At 46.5% G+C, this 19,419-nt stretch overlaps 1 protein-coding gene across 1 annotated transcript in view; it reads left to right on the plus strand.

Moving 5' to 3' along the window:
• The first annotated feature begins 17,996 nt into the window (after positions 1-17,996).
• Positions 17,997-19,419, plus strand: part of Cnga3 (cyclic nucleotide gated channel subunit alpha 3) — a 30,755-nt gene continuing 29,332 nt past the window's right edge. Inside the window, 1 exon segment of the mRNA XM_057751822.1 lies at positions 17,997-18,110. Coding sequence (XP_057607805.1) covers positions 17,997-18,110 — 114 coding nt within the window.

A 19,419-nucleotide genomic window follows, 5' to 3' on the forward strand; every position in this document is an offset into this window, starting at 1 on the left:
ATTGAAGGTACTCAGAAGGTTTGGAGTCTTGATGTATAGTCTTTACTCACTGTATTTCATAGATGGCGTGCTAACTGTGCTTCCTCTCCCTATTAAAATGTGCAACCTAAACCAGCTGTGGAGGTGCACACCTATAATCAATCCCATCACTGTGCAGCCAGCCAGGGCTACCCAGTGAGACTCTATCTCACACATGTAACAGGAGCTGGAGGAATGGCTCAGTGGCTAAAACATTTGCTGAACAGGTGTGAGGACCTGAGTTCAAATCCCCAGAACGCATGGAAAGCCAGGCATGGGAGCATGAGCCTCCAATTGCAGTGCAATTCCTGTGATGAGTTGAGGGGCAAAGAAGGGAGAATGCTTTAGAATGCCTGGTGTATGCAAACAGTGACACAAGAAAGAGACCCTGCCTCAAGCAAGGGGGAAGGTGAGGATAGGCAAGAGAGATTTCCCTGTGAGTTCTATATATGTACCATGGCAAGCATGTCCCCCTCCACATCATCTATACACAGAATGTGCAACAGACTCCACATGTTTCTTCACGGCCATGGTGAACTGCTGAGCCGGGCTGAGCGCATCACATGTTGAGTGAGAACGCTGCTGACACCCACAAGACAAAACACGTCTGCATCCATTACACGCTTGTCAACTCTAACACTTAGCAAAGGGAGTTTTCCTTCACTGGGAAGACAATAAAGGTTTGAGGCTCAGAGAAAAGCTCTGGAGACATTCCCGGGTTTGGTTGTGTTGGGGATAACACTCGTTCAGTATTCAGTATCTTTCATCAGGACCTTTGCACATTCTAACCCTACTTACTCCTTGACGTGGCAGGCACAATGCCCCATCCTCACCTGTGTCACCATCGAACACCCTCCTCAGCTTTTCTAATCAAGACGTCCAGATTCTTTAACCACATTGTGTCTCCTAGAGGCATTTGCATTTTTAAATGAATCAAAATAGGAAAAGAAATGATGGCTTTGGTGGTAGGGTTTTCTGGCTTCGGGGGTCAGATACTAGAATTTTGGGTGGGGTGGGAGGGCTGATGTTGGAGCCTTATGCTCTCTTACTGGCCGCTGGGTGCTGTGGGACAATGGTTTTACCCTGTAAAGATTTGTTTCTTGTACTTCTTTAATAAAACGCTGATTGGCCAGTAGCCAGGCAGGAAGTAGAGGCAGGGCAATGAGAACAGGAGAATTCTGGGAAGAGGAAAGATGCAGCCTGCAGTCGTCACCCAGATGTAGAGGATGCAGATGAGAATGCCTCGCTGATGAAAGGTACCAAGTCACGTGGCTAACACAGCCAGAGCATTCCCTGGAGATGAGGCAGATTAGCTCCCATGGCCCCACAGTCCTCCCCAGACCCTTCATGACACGGATGGAATTTTAACTCTTTCAATCTCATTAATTGCATTTGCCTTCTGTCTTTCAAATTGCCAGTTAAGTGCGAGAAATAGACACTATCACCGTTGCTGCCTGGGAAAGGAGTGGACAAATGGACTTTTTAAAGGATAAAGCTTCTGCCCATCAGGGATCCTTTCTCCTGCAGCCACGTTTGCACTGACTGGGAATTTCCACAGTGGGAACTGACATACTGCCACGTCTCCTAAAACCCTTGATTTCACAAGCTGTCTTATGACTAGCCAAGAACCCAGACCCTCTATTCAGATAAGCCCTATCTGCTTCTTGGGCCACACTTCTTCTGTTCATCTGGTTTATCCTCTTACCAGAGTATGATTTCCTCAACTCAGCCAGAGGGCCATAAAGCTCCCAGCAGAAATACCTATGCTTTTGCCCACCTTGGAGAACAATTTAGGTACTTTTGAATGAATCTTCACCTGTAAATCTCAGGTCTTTGGCACATCTAAATTTGTTTGAACTAAAAATTTTTTACATAATTTGAGTGGTAAAACACTAATTCTTCTGTTGCTTTTTGAAAGCAATATATATTACATATATATATATATTACATATATATATACTTGTGGATATGTGTCTATTTGGATGGATATATATATATATATATATATATATATATATATACGTACACACACATATCACAGAATAAGTAATGAATTATAAATGAGAAGAAAGGCAAATTGCCTGCTGCACACATATGAGGACCCCAGTTTGGATCTCTAGCACCTGTGCAAAAGTTGGGGACAGCAGCTCACACTGTAGCCCAGCACTGGAAGGGCAGAGCCAGTGGATTCCCAGAAATTGCTGACCAGCCAGTCCAGCCAAAGAGTGAGCTCTAGGTTCAGTGAGATGCTTTGTTCCAAACATAAAGTGGACAGTGATAGAGGAAGACACCTAGCATCAACCTCTGTCTCCATACACGCAAGGGCAGGCATGGGCACCCGTGTACACACATATTACACATATGTGTACACACAAGCATACAACACACACACATTTATTAACACAGTAAAACTGAATAAATGATAGCTGCATGAAATACCTCTGAATCTTACCAACTTAATATTGATTGACAAAAGCAAATCTCAGAAGACAGCACAGACCTTCATATTTACCCCAAATTTCAAAAGTCTATAATCAACAAGATGTCCCTTACGTCACTCATGTGCAGATCTGACCCGAGCCCTCTGGGCGTGGCCAGGGTTCATCCTTTCAATTCTAAAGCACCTAACTCGCAGGTGGAGAGAACCAGTCACATCAGGGGTCCTGGTTCTAGTTTCCCTCTGACATGGCCTGCCTGAGGCTCAAATTTCTCAGGGTCCTCCTAGTCCCTGTCTCCCCTGTCCAGTCCCACTGCCCTGTCAGAAAAAGGATATGGAGATTTCTCCATGGTTCCCTGCTCACAGCCGTCTATTTTAAAACTCAACTTGGAGTTTCTGAAGATTTCCCTCCTTGGTCTCCTTGTGCCATATGGGGCAGTTGGACCATGCCATTAACTCTCCTGGGGTTGCTTGGTACTGACTGTATCCTACTTGTCGACCAAAGATTGGCATTTTTTCCCTAACTGAGCCAGGCCCAGCTGTTCCTTCTTCTCTGTGTCATTCCTCAGGTAAAGCTTTAGCAATATCACAGGTCCCCAGAGAGCATTCCACTTGAGTGTATTGTGAGCGAAATCTAGACCTTTTATGTCTTAGGACCTTGCTCCTGGCTGCCTTTTGCAGAGACATTCACAGAAAGACCCCTTCAGACTTTTTCTAATCATTCCCTGTCCCAGGTTATCTGCTCCTAAGTTCTTCAGAGATAACTACTGCTACACCCATCAATGCCTAAGGGTCAATTGCACGCCCAGACGTGTCCCAAGTGCTCTGTCTCACTCCATCAGATATAGTCTATCTGTCCATTCTGGAAGGTCTTCCCCGACACAGAGTCCATTTCAAAAGCCAGCAGATGAGGGGGCTTTCATTTTGCAGGATGGTGTCTGAAGTTACACCGTGGTAACCACTGCATTTTCCAAAATGGGGCTTTAAGATTCTTTTAGAGCTCTGCTATGTGTCCAGACAACAGAAGACACCCATCTGCTTCCTGTCTTTTCCCGAGGACAGGCCAATGGAGAACAGCTTTAATTTGTAACATAAATTGCTGGTATTAGAGGAAATGAGTTGTTTCCCGATGGCAAAGACAGAACAATTGCACATGATAACTGAGATGCGTCAGAGAGTCTCTGGAATGCAAACTCTAAGCAAGTGCCTTGATGAAACCAAGTCTTACAAATTTATGTTTTCTCGTGTGTTGAATTAGTTTCAAGCTCCTTCTTGGAGCATAAATAGTAAAACAAGTGCCCTCTGCTCCACCCTTTCATGGCTTTGATTTGAATGAATTTTGTTCATTTGGTTGATTTTTTTTTTTTTGGCTTGGTTTTGTTTTGTTTGTTCTTGTCATTTGTTTTCTGGTATTTTGAAACACAATGACCAGGGTTTGTGTTAGAACTCAATGTGCAGCACAGGCTGCCCTTGAGCTTCAGATCCTCAGGCCATCTAAGGACTGGGGTTATAGGCATGTACCTCCACGTTGGGCTTCAGCTCCATTTTGTTCATTTACATCTTTGCTTATTTTTTTTATCTGAATCTCTTGAATCTAAACAAGACTGAGGTGTCTTCAGAGGATTTTTCCTGAGCTTTGTTTTCCATTTTTATGACGTGTGTATGAGGGCACACATGTGAATACACTCATCTATTTTCCTAATTCCTAGTTTTCAAGAACCTCAATGTTTTGTTTTGTTGTATGGTGTGAGTTTAAGTCCTATGCCATCTGAAGAAAAGAAAATTTAGTAAGCATTTTCAGGAAATTTCATAGAAGCTCCTTGGAGAAGTTCCAGCATGCTGGTTGCTGTAGAATCTGCTTTTGAGGGTTTGGGGTTTTGTTTTATTTTGTTTTGCTTTTTCCTTTGTGATATATTGGCCACGAGAACCTGAAACTTAGGAGATTGTCCAGTCCTTGTCAGACAAGCAGGCACAGTTTGCCCCTGGGACTTGCTCTAGGGCTTCAGAGCCAGAGGTGGCTGCTGCAGCGATGGAGAGGAGGTGGGATTCAATCTTTCCTCCTCCTCCCCTTCCTCTTCCTTCTTCTCTTCTCCTTCCTCCTCCTTTTCCCAGCTAGTGGTTGAACCTGTGTGATACACAGACTAGGCTGGTGTTCTACCCTGTAAGTAACCACTCTTGGCAACATTGTCCTGTACACCTGCACCCACTGTATATAAATCAAATTTGGGGAGCTGCAAAGTTCTTATTTTCAAGGAGAGTTCCTACAAAGTAGGAAATACTAGCTGGGTTGGTGGGTTTAAAATTTTGGTTCTGTGAGTGTAGAAGGAAACAAAATGTGCAAGAATATACATCTCAAGACAAACTTGTTTCTAAAAGCCTCATTAAGATTGTAGATGAGTGTAACACACACACACACACCACACTTAAACTTCAAGCTGCCACATCCTTGCTGTCCTTACTCAGTACAGACTCCTTAGAGGCTGTCCGCCGTGTCCACTCGAGAGCAGGAGAGTCCAAAGTTGACAGCTGGACTTTGTTTTCTTGCTTCCTGCCACCCCCTCGTCCTTTGGAGGAGACCTAGATTCAAGCGAGTGGCTTCTGCCCTTTTTTGTGACTTCTTTTGAATCTCAAGCGCCTCAGCTGACTCTCCCAGTCAAAGGAGGCAACAGGGGTTACTCTGCCCACTGGCCCCACAGGAGGGTCCTAGGGCTGAGGAGCTGCTGCCCAGAGCCCAGAGGGAGTGAGGAGACATTCTTCCAGAACCAGGCGTGCCGAGAAGCTCAAACTTTGACGGGGTAAGGATTAAGAGGGATTTAGCTGAAAGTTGCTGGGGCGTTTCTGGGTTGCTGGGTTGAGCTGAAAGCACTGGGAACGCAGAGTCCGGGGCTGGATCCAGAACCGGGACGCCAAGCCCATGGGTCGGCGTGGCGCTGTCCGCAGCCTACGGTGCTGAAACGGATTCCGTCCCGGTGGAGAAACAACCTCTTGAAAGACTGTGCGGACACAGGGGCACCCCACATCTCTCCAGTATGCTGGGAACAAAAGAAAGGATCCTCGATGCTCCTCATAGCACCCCAGTTCCTGCAGACTCGCTGAGCTAAGCCCGATAAACCGTCAAGGAGCCAAGCAGAAATTACTGGGCTGGCTCTATTAGGACAAGACTGGGTCCAACCGTGAGTTCTCCCGTGACACCTCCAGCCACACTGTACCCAGAGGCAGCATGTTCACTAAATCAGGAAGGGGCTCAAGATCCACCTTGTCCCTCTGGCTCAACTGATTAGAGTCTCCCAGCGCCAGCACTGCTCTGGGGACACCTGTTTGGGAGACTTGGAAGGAGTCACCCTGAGGCAGCAGATAAGAAAGAGGATGGGAGCCATCTCTTCCAAACCCTACTCAGCCTAGAAAGACAAAGAGACAGGTGAAAGGAGGAACGGGTGGGGAATTCATTTAAGAAGGAAGCATATTTTCTGATGTTAATGATAAAATTATACCCGACTTAGCCATGGGGTCAGAGGGCTTAGGGGCTAGAGTACAAAGAAGGAATAGTGGCCACTGATCCCCTCAAAATCTGCTTATCTGCTAAGATGTCTGGTTCTGTCCTCAGGATTTCCTCCACCGCTCAGCACCTCCCTTTCTCTTCCACCCCTTCCTCCACTCCTCGCTCATCACTGGCACCCACTGGTTGGTGATCTGCTGGCCACCCTCTACTGGGACTGGGGGCTAGAAAGTGGGGAGAGTTGATCCAGTTTTCTTTCTACTGTTGTTGGGATTTCAATCCCAGACCCTCCTAGGCACAGCTTGCATCCTGAAAGAAGGGAACTTAAGCAGAGTGCCGTGGAGCCTGCAGCCTTGATTAGCTGTTGGTGAGATCTACTTGCTCAGGATTCTCCCTGTAGCTCTGCCCTGGATAACTTCTCCCGCAAAGTTAGACTGCCCCATGTGGGTGCTCATTATCAATTCTTACTCTGGGCTGAGCCTGGAAACTGCTGCACCACCCCCAGTCCCTCAAAGCTTTAGACAGTGGTCCACCGTCCGGGTTCAAACGTCCTCCCGTAGCAGGCGGCTCAGATCCCTGCCAACATTCTCTACCGACCATCTTCTCCCACCACCATACAATATCGCTCATTAAAACAACCAGTGCTATAGTTACCTGGTCATAGCCCTCACTAATTGCAGTGTGCTCTGGTTCCCCACCTCTTAAGTTGAGAATTCATGGGAAAGGGGGCCCGTAGAAAGTTGAATCCAGACAGGGATGTCATGCATATCATGACAAACCCAATCTTCTATGCCAACATTCCGGCTGTAGGAAATTTAGTCTCCTCCTTGTTAAGATTTCTACTGAGTTTTGGGAGATCCCCTGGTGTGAGTGGAGATGGATATGAAGTCTGCTCTGCTTCACACCAATGTCCAAACACACTCTTCCTCTTCTACCTCTTTTCTACCCCTAAGGAGATTTTCCATGGTCCTGGATGCCAAAAGGGAGTGGTTGCTCTCTAATGGCTGACTGGATGGCACCAGATCTCAGTCACTTTCTCTGGGACCTTGGCCAGGACTTTGTGTGCCTCTTGCCTTTGGTGCACCTGTTCTTATGCCTTTTCTGTTCTCATTCACTGTCTGATGGAGGATGTGCTTCTGGTTAAGAATGAGGTTGCCATGGTGACCAGTCTCGGGTTGCCATAGCATCCAGAGGTAAACAGTTGGAAGCTGCACTGCCTCTTCTCTAGTTCTGGAAGATGGCTCTGACTGCCGGCTTCCCGCAGGAGTTGAAAGACAATTGCCAGATCCCAGCACCTTGCTCTGACCTACCCCCAGCATGCTGACCTACCCCCAGCATGCTGCCCACCTGAAACCCTCACTACTCCCACCCCACAAAGCCTCGAGGTTGAGATGGGTCAGTCTTTTTCTCTACACCACTCCCCCCATCGCACACCCTGGCACTGGGGACAGAGAATGGCTTTCCCTCTGGCTTCACTTCATTGTACCCCAATGATTCCTGACTACAAGGCAAAGTTCAGTGGGAGAAACAGAATTAAATTAATTAATCAGGCACAGTCTCTGCCCTGCGGGACTTCTCTGTAGTGTGAGAGACGAGGCGTACAGCACCTGTGAGTGGCCTGTTTTCTGGACTGGAGTGGACATAATAGCAGCCCTGAGGTTAAAGAGATGCTGAGGGTTCTTGCTGGCAGAAGGCCTCTCAGGAAAGGTCACCTTGAGACTAACTGCAAGTTTAAGTTGAAGAAGAGCAAAGGACTCTCTTGGGCGGAAGTGCCAGCAGGAGCAAAGGTGTGCAACTGATCAGGGCACGGCAGGCCTGGACACACAAAGCCACAGCGTGGCAGTGGTTTAGCCTGCGGCTCATGCAGCACTGATGCTCTGAGGCACTGGGATCCTGCACCATGGGCTCCTAAGAGATAGAAATTATTAGAGCTATTTTTCAGAAAGACTCTGTAACTACTCTTAGAGATTCACTCATTCATTCATTCATTCATCTATCCCATACTCATTGAGAATCTTCCTATCTTAAGAACCAGACTCTAGTTCAGTGGTTCTCAACCTGTGGGTTATGATTCCTTTGTCAAACCTCTATCTTCAAAAAATATATAGTTACATTGTATTTATAACAGTAGCAAAATTACAGTTCTGAAGTAGCAAGGAGAATAATTTTATGGTTGGGGGTCACCATGACATGAGTAACTGTATTAAAGGGTTGCAGCATTAGGAAGGTTGAGAAGCCCTGGTCTAGATGGATTTCATGAGAGAAATATTAAGAGTAGAAGGCATTCCAACACTCTTAGAGAGAGGGACGGGAGCCTGCACCAAGGTGGGGCTCAGATGGAAGTGGCTAGAAGCTGCCTCTATTTGGTTCTCAACTATATGCCTGCTGCCTGGATGAGCCCTTAGAAAGTAACTAGTTCTCAGGCCATTTCTGAATTAATGGATGGTGAAGAAGACAGAACGTATCTTTGGTTAGTTTGTGGTAACTGAATGGACTTGGGAATGCTGCATCTGAGGCTGTAAGGAAGAACAAGAACGAAGGCTCACAGCCATAGCTGAATGGCCAGCTGACTCTGTATCAACCAAAACACAGCTTGAGAGCATGCCTCGAGCCATGACAACAGAGAGTGTGCCCCCAGGAAATCTTCCTAGGTAAGCTTCACTCTTCACAGTGCCCATGCGTACCCTAGGTGGCAGTGAACTCCCAGGACCTCCTCTGCCATCTGCAGGGCTTGCATCTTTCACTACAATGCTACCGTGAAGGGGTTAGTCAGCCACAAAAACCTCCTGTAGTTGCCTGGCAAAGTCATCATTGGAGTTAAATCACTCCACTGTAGTATTGTGCTTCTGCTCATGCCCTAGCTCTGCCTCAGGCTGACTTGGAATAAGTTATGTAACCATTCTGCACCTCTCCTTCTGCAAATCTTAATACTTTCATTTGACTGTTGGGGGAAGGGAGGCTGTTCTTTCCTTCTCACACGTGAGTCCTGGAAGTCAAACTCAGGACGTCAGACTTGGCAGCAACCATCTTTACCCACTGAGCCATCTCCCTGTCATGGAGTGGATGCTTTGTGACAGTTCCTGAACTCGTTAGATAGAACAATGAGTATTTCCAACCATGGTAAAGTATTGCTTTCATCATCATGTTCCAAAGGTTAATTAGCAACAAATATCTTCTGCAGTTGCATGGTGATGTCATCGTTAGAGAAGGAGTTCCTGGCCTGGCCTCATTAGCACATGGTACGGGGCAGGAAGGAGAGTAGTTCTCAAGAGGGCAGCAATGGGATGGCTGCAGGAATGCAGGCTCCCTAGCTCTAGTAAGGGCTGGGGACCATTTTCATCCTCTTGTAATGCCAAGCCAAACAGCTGGCTCTTATTACAAAGCCTCGTGGGTAGACTTGGACCTGAAGAATCCAGGGCCCTGGTAGCTCCACTCACCCCTGGAGAAGATCAAGGCACTTCCTAAGCATAAGACAGGCCTCTGCCTCCCCTGCTAATAACTGTAATTGGCAATCGTGTTCTTGGTTCAGAACATTCTCTTTGATCCCCAGTCTCTTCCTGTTCCTGGAAACAGTGTTCAGTTTTCTTCTCGGGCAGGAATTGAAGATTTGCAGCTGGTGTCTGGGAGCCTCTTGCTTGTGTTATGAAAATGTGTAGAGTTTAGAAGAGGAACGATCCCACTCACCACTTCTTCCTCGGAAAACAACTGAGCTCTCCCAATTCTGATAATAGCACACTCCCTCCATCTTCTTTCAGGGGCATCTTGGCTCCGGGTGTCTATACACTCTACAGAGACATCCCTCACCTTCCACTTCAGCCCCCAACATACCCCAGTACACCTTGCTACATGTTATCTAAGACCTGAGATGATGTTTGGGACCCTGTGAGCAGGAAGAGCATGTAGTGATAGTGACTGGCCCCAGAAACTGCCCTCGGGTCTTGATAATCTGGGATTAAACCCTGAAGTCTCACCGGCATGTTATTGCTGGCTAATGAGAGAGTCCTGCTGTCTGAATTCTTTGCCTCAGATCACTGATCTGCAAAGTAAATAGCACTGATACTACCTCATAGGGTTATTGGTAGGATTAAATTAGTCAATTCAAATAAAAGTTTATAGTGCAATGCCTAACATAATCCTCAAATTGACTTGGTGGAGGTGGTGGAGGTGGAAGTGGTGGAGATGGAGGTGGTGATGGTGGTGGAGGTGGTGGTGGAGGTGATGGTGGAGGTGGTGGAGGTGGTGATGGTGGAGGTGGTGGAGATGGAGGTGGTGGTGGAGGTGGTGGTGGAGATGGTGGAGGTGGAGGTGGTGATGATGGTGGAGGTGGTGGAGGTGGAGGTGGTGGAGGTGGTAGTGGTGGTGGTAGAGGTGGCAGTGGCAGCAATGGTGATGATGAATGTGTTATTTTGGCACATGTCCCTTTAATCATGTTCATATTTTGTTTTGTATATTGTATTTATATTGTGTTCTGCCAGTTAAACCAAGCAGATATTGTGAATTCTGCATTTTAGGGTATTTTAATTTTAGGTTGAACATTCAACATTCACATACTGTTCACATCTACACAGATTACCCACTTAAAGTATTGAATTTTTAGTACATTGGCAGTTTTAGGACCATCACAATATAATTTTAGGACTTTTAAGCAGCACCTCCTCCGAGACACCATATACCTATTAACATCGTTCTTCTTTCTTTCTTTTTTTTTTATAATATTTATTTATTTATTATGTATACAGTATTCTTCCTATGTGTATGCCTGAAGACCAGAAGAGGCCACCAGACCTCACTACAGATGGTTGTGAGCCACCATGTGGTTGCTGGGAATTGAACTCAGGACCTTTGGAAGAGCAAGGCAATGCTCTTAACCGCTGAGCCATCTCTCCAGCCCCCATCGTTCTTCTTTCTAACCTCCCTACTCTAACCCTACGCTGTCTTCTTTCTGTCTTCACGGGCTTATATGTTCTGTGAGTTTCCATGAAATCACAGTCTTCCATGACTGGCTTTTTCCACTCAGCATAGACAAAGATGAACTCCATGGTATCAGATTCTCAGTCAAATCCTTGAAGGTGCCCAGCATGATGGCTAACAGGTGGCCGGTGTTAGTGAGATTGTGTTGTTTGGAGGAACCCTACCTGGTCCTTAAGGCAGGGTTAGGGTTTTCTCCCCTATCCACAAGCCACTCCATTCTCCCCTGCCCCGTATCAAAACTTCTAGCACTATGCCCTTCCCACTGTTTTACACATTTGTTCTACACACTTGCATGCACACACTCAATCACTGAATTTTGTCATCTCAGAATAGAGACCTTCACCTTCATAGTCCTCAGGGATAGGTCAAGTTCCTAGTTTCTGGGACATACTAGCAAGAAGTCAATAAAAGGGTTGGAGTAGGGACCAGAGAAGAACACAGGCCATATTTAGTCATATTATAAAGAAGATAGAAGTGATCTGAAATTGTGTGTTTTTAGTTCTCTGGTCAGGTTGTGGAACACACACATGCATTTGGGAGATGGCTCACAAACCATTTCTAGGCTCCTACCTATGAGTATACTTCAAGGTCACCTTCAAAGCCAGCGGGATGCATCTTTTTTCTGTTTTGGAAAATAACGTTATGTTTGCATGTTGCTAATCCCTTATTGTGTGGATGGCAAACAAAAGAAGTCCTTATGTGGACTTCAGAGCCAGCCAGAACCAAGTGTCCCTTTTCTCCATGGCAACATCAGTATCTCTACGACCTCATGGGGCTCTGAGGACTAGCAGCTGCAAACATGGCAGCCATGGCCCCTAGGGCCTCTCCAGGATGGCAATTTCCATTTCAACAGAGCCTCAGGGCCACTGACCTCTCTTGTAGAACTCCTTGAAAGTTTTGGATTCAGGAGATGGGACAATATCACTCTCTCGATACTATGTTACTAGATAATATACCATGACTGAAGAACTGGTAAATAAAGAGAAAGAAAAGAGCCCCTATGCTACCCTCCTTCTGTGAAATGTACACAGATCAAGAAGCTAAAATGTTAGTATTTTTCTCTTTTAAGAACATCTCAGTTCATTGAGGAAGAATGGTAGAGAATCGTGGCCTAGCAACCTCTAAGGAGTTGATGAGTGCTTAGTGCCCATCACCCAGAGGCAACCGTCAGGTTCAACAGGGCTTCTGAATGCAGTCCCCAACCCACCCCCCTCGTGAAGTCACCTTACCAAACGATAAAACTGGATTCCGAATTTGACCACCCCTCAGTGAGAATACCAGCAAGCAAGGTGTGGCTTAGAGTTGGAACTGGCAAGAGTCTGTAGCATAGGTTCATCAGTCATTCAGAATATAAGGACCTTATTTAAATTCTGATACTTTTTACCTTTTTATAAAGATGATCATTTATGACACTTAAAAACCAATAAGAGCAAAATCTTATGAGTTGTATTTCCCCATAATTATATATATATCCCCATCCATCCCTAAAGATAAACCTAAAAGAGAAATTAGGTTTACCTGGGTCTCTTAATAACACACTTTATATATGTTTAAATATCTATCTTAGTGGCGATAATCCCCTCCCCCAAAGTCAAAACAACCTAACATGTAGGTGGTCTATTGGGGAGTGATTGAAGGAAGGGCAGTAGGGGCCTTGGACAAAGACAAAAGGGAGGAGAAGAAAGCCAAGGCAATGTACATCACCAAATAGATCACAGCTCAATCAGCAGGGCCTCTCCAAAGAGCCTACAGAGTGTTCTTCAGGATTCTCTTCCTGAGAGATGGAAGACTACACACCCTCTGAGCCCTGATCCAATTAATCAAGTGTTGTCCAAGGGGAATAAAGTCTGTTAAGTGCCACTGGGTTTGTGCATATGCCAGAATAGCTGAAGTGTTTCAAGGAGGTGTTCCTCAAGGGAAGAAAATGGAAGGTGAATAGCCCACAGCACAGCTGAGGTATTACCAGGCTACCCAACATGATCTAGTTACCATAGCAACAGTGAACCTGAAAGATGGGCAGGAAAGATGTGAAGTAGAGGATCATGGATGCCTATTGTTCAGGCACAGTTAGCACATTGTGAAGTTAGAAACGCCTCAGCTCCCTACTTTGACAAATACTCTTTCATCTTGAGACTAAGCTTCAGACTGTGACAGCAGGGTGACATCTGATTCTTAGCCTCATCCATGACCTACCCTGTTCTCTTCCCAGCCCTGGGTCACAAAGGTCCTTAAACACATGCATGTGGGCACTCTGCCCAAACGTCCACACTCCATTCCCTCATCCCTCTGAGACAACTGCCCTTGGCCACAGGTGGACCTAAAGAAGTGCACATTAGAGCCATGCCCAGGAAGATAGGAGTACTACTGTGCTTTCTGTTGCTCTGATAAAACATTCTGACCAAAAGCAACTTGAGGCAGAAAGGATTTATTTGGCGTATGTGTCCAGGTCATAGTCCAATACTGAGAGAAGTCAGAGCAGGAACTCAAGTAGGAAAATGGATGCAGGAACAAAAGCAGAACCTATGGAAGAGTTCTGTTTCCTGGCTAGTTCTGGGCATCCATAACAGTCGGGATCAGAGTTCTAGGTACCCATAACAGTCTTGATCAGAGTTCTAGGCACCCATGACAGTCTAGATCAGAGTTCTAGACATTCATAACAGTCTAGATCAGAGTTCTGTGCATCCATAACAGTCTGGATCAGAGTTTTAGGCACCCATAACAGTCTAGATGAGAGTTCTAGACATTCATAACAGTCTAAATCAAAGTTCTATGCAACCATAGCAGTCTGGATCTGAGTTCTAGGTGGGTATGTCCCCTTGACATCTGGGGTGAGGTGTGGTCAGAGGAGGGACAACTGTGGCTTAGAGCAGGGGTCCCTGCTGCTCAGACCTAAGAACTGCACTATTCTTTGCTGCTGTAAACTTTACCTGTGGGGTTCTGGAGTCAGTTGGCTCTGCAGCAGATCCTGGGCAGCCTGGCATAAGCAGCTAATCTTATGTATCTGCTCGGTGCTGGGTTTCTTAGTTTGTAAAACAGGAAGGGGAAATTGTTTGGAAACTCTAGTAAGAAAGTGTCCATAGCATCTTCCCACGACTTCACGGACAGAAAGCAGGCCTGTGAGCAGACAAAGTGCTATCTCCTCAGGGGTACCGAACAGGGTTTGTGCCTAGAAAGGAGGGTAAAGCTGAGGAGCAGAGGGGAGGAACACAGGCTTGAGACAGGGTCCTTTATTTGATGCATTTGCTGGCACCCAAAAGACAAAGGAGAGTCACTTGGCTGTTTTTCTTTTGAGTTCCCCAAACTGATTTAAAGCTTGCTGTGGCCCACACTGGGCTGTAAACTCCTTCCACAGAGAACAGAGAACATCTGGAGTTTATCATTTAGTATTCTCTGATAAATCCCAGCTTCTGGAGTGTCCTCTGACACCATCGTAGGTGCTCAGTTAAACACGTAGAAGGGGCAGTTTAAAGTGAGTTTATTGCTTGCAACCAACCTCATATGTTGGCCGAGACGTTTTCAGGTATGGTCGTCTGAATGAGAAATGTCTCCCAAAGTCACTCCTTTGAACACTTGGTCCCCAGCTGATGGTGATGTCTGGGAAAGATTAGGTGGTACAGCCTTACTAGAGGAAATCACGAGGCTTTGAGATTAAGAGCCTTGAACTGTTTCCAGCTGGCTCTCTGCTTTGAGCTTTGCATTTGCAGTCGTGAGTTCTCCGTTTCCTGTTTCTGCTGCCACGCCTGCCACTCGCTGCCCTGCTTCGTCGCCGTGATGGACTCTTACCCCTCTGGAACCCTAAGTCCAAATAAACTCTTTATTGTATACATTGCCCTGGCCACGGCATCTTCCAACAGCACCAGAAAAGTGACGGCTAGACCAGGTATCTCCAGCTGGAATCATTCTCTTCTTAAGCCTGTTTCCTCCCACCACCCCCACCCTGCTCCCCGCCCCCCTCTCCGCTCCCCTCTTGTGTTCTCAGCCCTGCTCCGGAAGCCTGCTGTCATGACATCATCCTCACCCCCTCCTCTTCACTAGTCCTTCTCCTCACTGACGCTGCGTCCTGGTGATTCTACCCATCCCCTGGTTTTTAGCCAATTCATTATCGAGGCCAGGTGGTTGTTTAGCTCAGCCTACTGTTCTCTCTCCTGAGATCTTGAAGCAGATTTTAGCTGCTCTCCTCGCTCCCACTCGGGTCCCTAAGAATAGCTCTCGCCCTGGTGCAGCCAGAGTGACCTTTATACCTCTGTCACATCCTCATTGGACTTCAGTGTTAAGCCCAAGTTCCTTGGCACCACCTGTGAAGCCCCGTTGTACCAGCTGCCTCTCTGAATCACAGGTTCTTGAAAAATCTGTCTTGATAAGATTTTGTCAACCTGACACAAGCTAAAGCTATCTGGGAAAAGGACTCTCAATTGAGAAAATGTCTCCAATCAGATTGACCTGTGGTCAAGCCTGTGATTGATGATTGATGTGGGTGGTGCTACCCCTTGGTAGGTGGTGTTGGAATGTATAAGAAAACAAACCGAGCAAGCCAGGAAGAGCAAGCCAGTAAGCACAGCTCCTTCATGGTCTCTACATCAGCTCCTGACTCCAGGTTCCTGACTTGAGTTCCCGCCTTGACTACAAGCTGGAGGTGAAATAAACCCTGTCTTCCCCAAGTTTCCTTTAGTCATGGTCTTTTATCACAGAAGAGAGAGAGAGAGAGAGAGAGAGAGAGAGAAGAAAGGAAGGAAGAAAGAAAGCTAACCAAAACAACAGACTTTGTCTTACCTTTTTTTAGAAATTATAAAATTTAAAATTGCAGGTTGAAAGTATGAACACCAGAGATCAGTCAGGCCCCAGCTGAGCCAGGGCTGCCCTAAGTAGTTGAGGGTTCTGACCTTGACTGTAGGGCCACAGCTGCTTTACGCAGTGTCTTGGGCAATTGGAATTGACCTTCCTTTGGAAATAGAATTTAATTAATTCCATGAGTCACTGGGATATTTCTAGAAATTGCCATCTTTCCCTGAAGTGACCTCTACTGACATTGGATACGCTTGGGCTATGGGGCTCCTCCAGAGAGCCTGTGTTGGCCTGTCTTGGTGACCCCAACCTCATGGGACTGTCTGGAAGCTGGATGACTTCTCCAGTAGTTATAAACATGGCCTCGTGGCAGCTGTGCCCTCATATCAGCTTCCTTGTCTCCCCGACCGTAGGAACACCCTCCACTGTTGGCCGCAACAAAATGCACACGCCACTTGTGGCTGGTGAACAGGCCGCAGTGTAGGCTTTATCTATTATTTTGACTGGACATGCTCCTTCACCTCTCTGAGACAGTTTGGCCATTTATAAGCGGGGATAACGGTTACAGAAAGCTCACTGTGAATGTTAAAGGAAATGTGTCTTGCATTTGACACCACTTTTTTTTTTTTAATCTCACTGTGTAGCGTTGGCTGGCCTGAAACTTACTGCTCTGAGCTCTGCCTCTGTCTCCTGAGTGCTGAGGGGACAGGTTTGTACCACCACACTGTGCTGCGGCATCACCTTTTGTAAGGGTCTTATGAATATAAAATATTGTTATTTTCTTTCACATGCTAAGTCCAGAATCAGTTTTCTCGGTGCTAGTGTTCAAATTCGGGACCCGGCATATGCTGGGTGTGAGAAACAGGGTTTCATAACAAGAGGCTCAGAGTGGCAACAGTGAAGCAGTTTTGCAACCTCGCCAAACCAGACATTAGTGATTGAGCACAGAGAGAATCGTTTCTCATAGCTCTGACTCAGGCCCTGCCCTCCCTTTTCCCATTGGCTGAGCAATCAGGAGAGTGCACTCTTCAGCACCATCTGGGTCTTTTCTTTCTCTCCACTGATTATATTCATTATTTTTTTTGTCAACAAAAACCATATGTGTGTTTTTTTTTTTTAATCTCTGTTTTATAGCCCATTTCCTTTAGAGCTGACAGGTACATGATTGTTATGTCTGCAGATTGTCAAGAAAGCTTGACTCAGTGATGTTCTAGTCTCAGCTTCTGACAAGAGTCAGGTGGGGTAGCTAGATCAGCAGGCTCCCAGTGTCTGTAATTGGAGCTATGCTCCGACAATGACTAAGGCATTTTATTTTGAAACAAAACCCTTCAATTTTGTTACTTACACAAGGCTAATGCAGTCTACCGCTGAGTTGAACAGCCAGCTTTAAAAGGTATATTGAGAGCCAGGAGGTGGTGGCACACACCTTTAATCTCAGCACTTGGGAAGCAGAGGCAGGCGGATCTCTGTGAGTTCGAGGCCAGCCTGGTCTACAAGAGCTAGTTCCAAGACAGAAATAAAAGGGTATATTGAGGCTGGAGAGATAGCTAAGTGATTAAGATAGCTTGCTGCTCTTGCAAGGGACCCATATAGTGGCTCTAAGCCGTGGCTCCAATTCCTGGGGACCTATCTTCTGGCATCCATGGACACTAACCACACACATGATGTGCAGACATACATGCAGACAAAACATTCATACATACAAAAATGAAAATAAATCTTTAAAAAAGTAGAGTGCTTTAAGAACTATAAAAATGAAAATAAAAAGTTGTAGCCCAGGCTGACCCCCCAAAATCATGACCCTCCTGCCTCTGCCTATGTAGCTGGTTGTTTTCCTGCACAGGCCACCATGATCCACCACACTTTGCTAGGAAACAGAACTCAGGAGAGCTGCTGAAATACGTATCAAAGGACAAGATGAATATCGGGAAATGAGAAAAGGTAGAGCCAAAGGGGGTGGCGCATTGCCCTGGAGAATCCCAATGCTTGGGCTTCTTTGCGTCAGAAACCACCAGCTACTTACTCATTCACATATTCATTAGCTACTCGTTTAGCCCTGAACTCGGAGCAGCTCTTCAGCCCGTCGGGATGTGTAGAAGACAGGAGGTGGAGGGGCGGGAGAAGTACATGTGTCCGAGCCCTCCTGAGGATGCCACACAGAGTATCTCTACTGTCCTCAGCATTTGCTCTCCTTTGTCTATCAGAAGTTGGCGTTGCAGGTGTCCTAACAATGTATCTGCTTTGTGTTCACATTTTAGCAGCACCTTGGGGCTGAGTGTGACCAGTGTGAAGATGGCCAAGGTCAACACCCAGTGTTCCCAGCCCTCCCCAACCCGCTGTTCAGTCAAGACCACAGACAGAGATCTCGAATCACAGAATAGCTTCGGCAGGTAAAATGGGCTTTTTGTTTCGTGTGAGTTCATGCATTGTTCCCATGGCTGAGATTAGGGAGAAAAGCGGCTTAGTGTTAGCCAGCCACAGGATGGCGCCCAGGGCATTCACAGTTCATTGTACTGGCTTAGTTTCCTCTCCTGTTCTTGGGATCAAATGTTCTGACCAAAGCCACTTAAGGGAGAAAAGGGTTGTTGTGGCTCATGGACCAAGGGTACAGTCCATCACAGTGGGGAAGCCAGGGCAGTGGGACCTTGGAGTAGCAGGTCGCATCACATCCACGGTCGGAAAGCAGACAGCAATGACTGATGCTGCCCACTCATACCCTCTACCCCAGATCCCAGCCAGGGAATGGTGCCATCCACAGGGGGCATGTCTTCCCCTCAGTTACACAAGGTACTCCCAGAGGATTCTAGATCCTGTCAGGGTGACAGTCATCACATAGATCCTCACAGTCCCAATTCATTCTTATTTTAGAACAGTCCCTTATTTAAATGCTTGATTTCCAAGTTTAGAATGAAATGGAAGATGGGGCTCATATTGCTACATTACAGAAGGAAGGGGTTAGTTCAGTCTGGTAAAGTGCTTGCCTTACAAGCATGAAGATATCAGTCTCAGCCTGGCATACGCTTGTAATCCCAGGTCTGGGGAGGCAGACACAGGAGAGCCCTGGGGTTTACTGCCTTACTGGTAGCTCTAGGCCAGTGAGAGACAAGAGGTGGACATTGTTCCTAAGGATGATACCCTAAGTTGTCCTCCAGATTCTACACACAGTGTACTCATGCACGCAAGCACGTCCGTGTGCATGCTATGCCCAAATCCGCGCTGCAAAAATGTTATTCCTAAATCCGTGAAGTCCCCCAAAAGCCAACAAGGAGAACGAGTCCCATATGTAAAAGCAAAGAGCCTTTATTTTATGCAAGTTTGCAAACTTGGTCTCTCCACATGTCCAACATATTGAAATAAATGGAGAGCCCCCGAGCTCAGTTAGAGTTGGGTTTTTATAGTAGTAAGGGTGGGAGTGAGGGGTTTCTGAGGTTCAGGACCCCTGATTGGCTAAAATTTGTCTAAGGGTATCCTGGTGAGTGTGTGCTGGCAGGTGGTCCTAGCTATCTACAATGGTTGGAACGTTAGGCATTTCCTTTGGATGGTCTGTTCTTGGGTGGTGCTCAAGTAATTTTAGTTCGTGGTCCTTTCTGCAACCAGGTATTGCTTCAGGGTAAACTACTGCGACTCAGGCCTCTATTAAACTTATTGATGGCTGAGTCCTACACTGGATTGGAAGTAAAGAACTTCCTTTGGGTGATCTATTCCTATTTAGCTT

This window comes from Chionomys nivalis, chromosome 19 (assembly GCF_950005125.1).
Source record: "Chionomys nivalis chromosome 19, mChiNiv1.1, whole genome shotgun sequence".
Taxonomy (NCBI): domain Eukaryota; kingdom Metazoa; phylum Chordata; class Mammalia; order Rodentia; family Cricetidae; genus Chionomys; species Chionomys nivalis.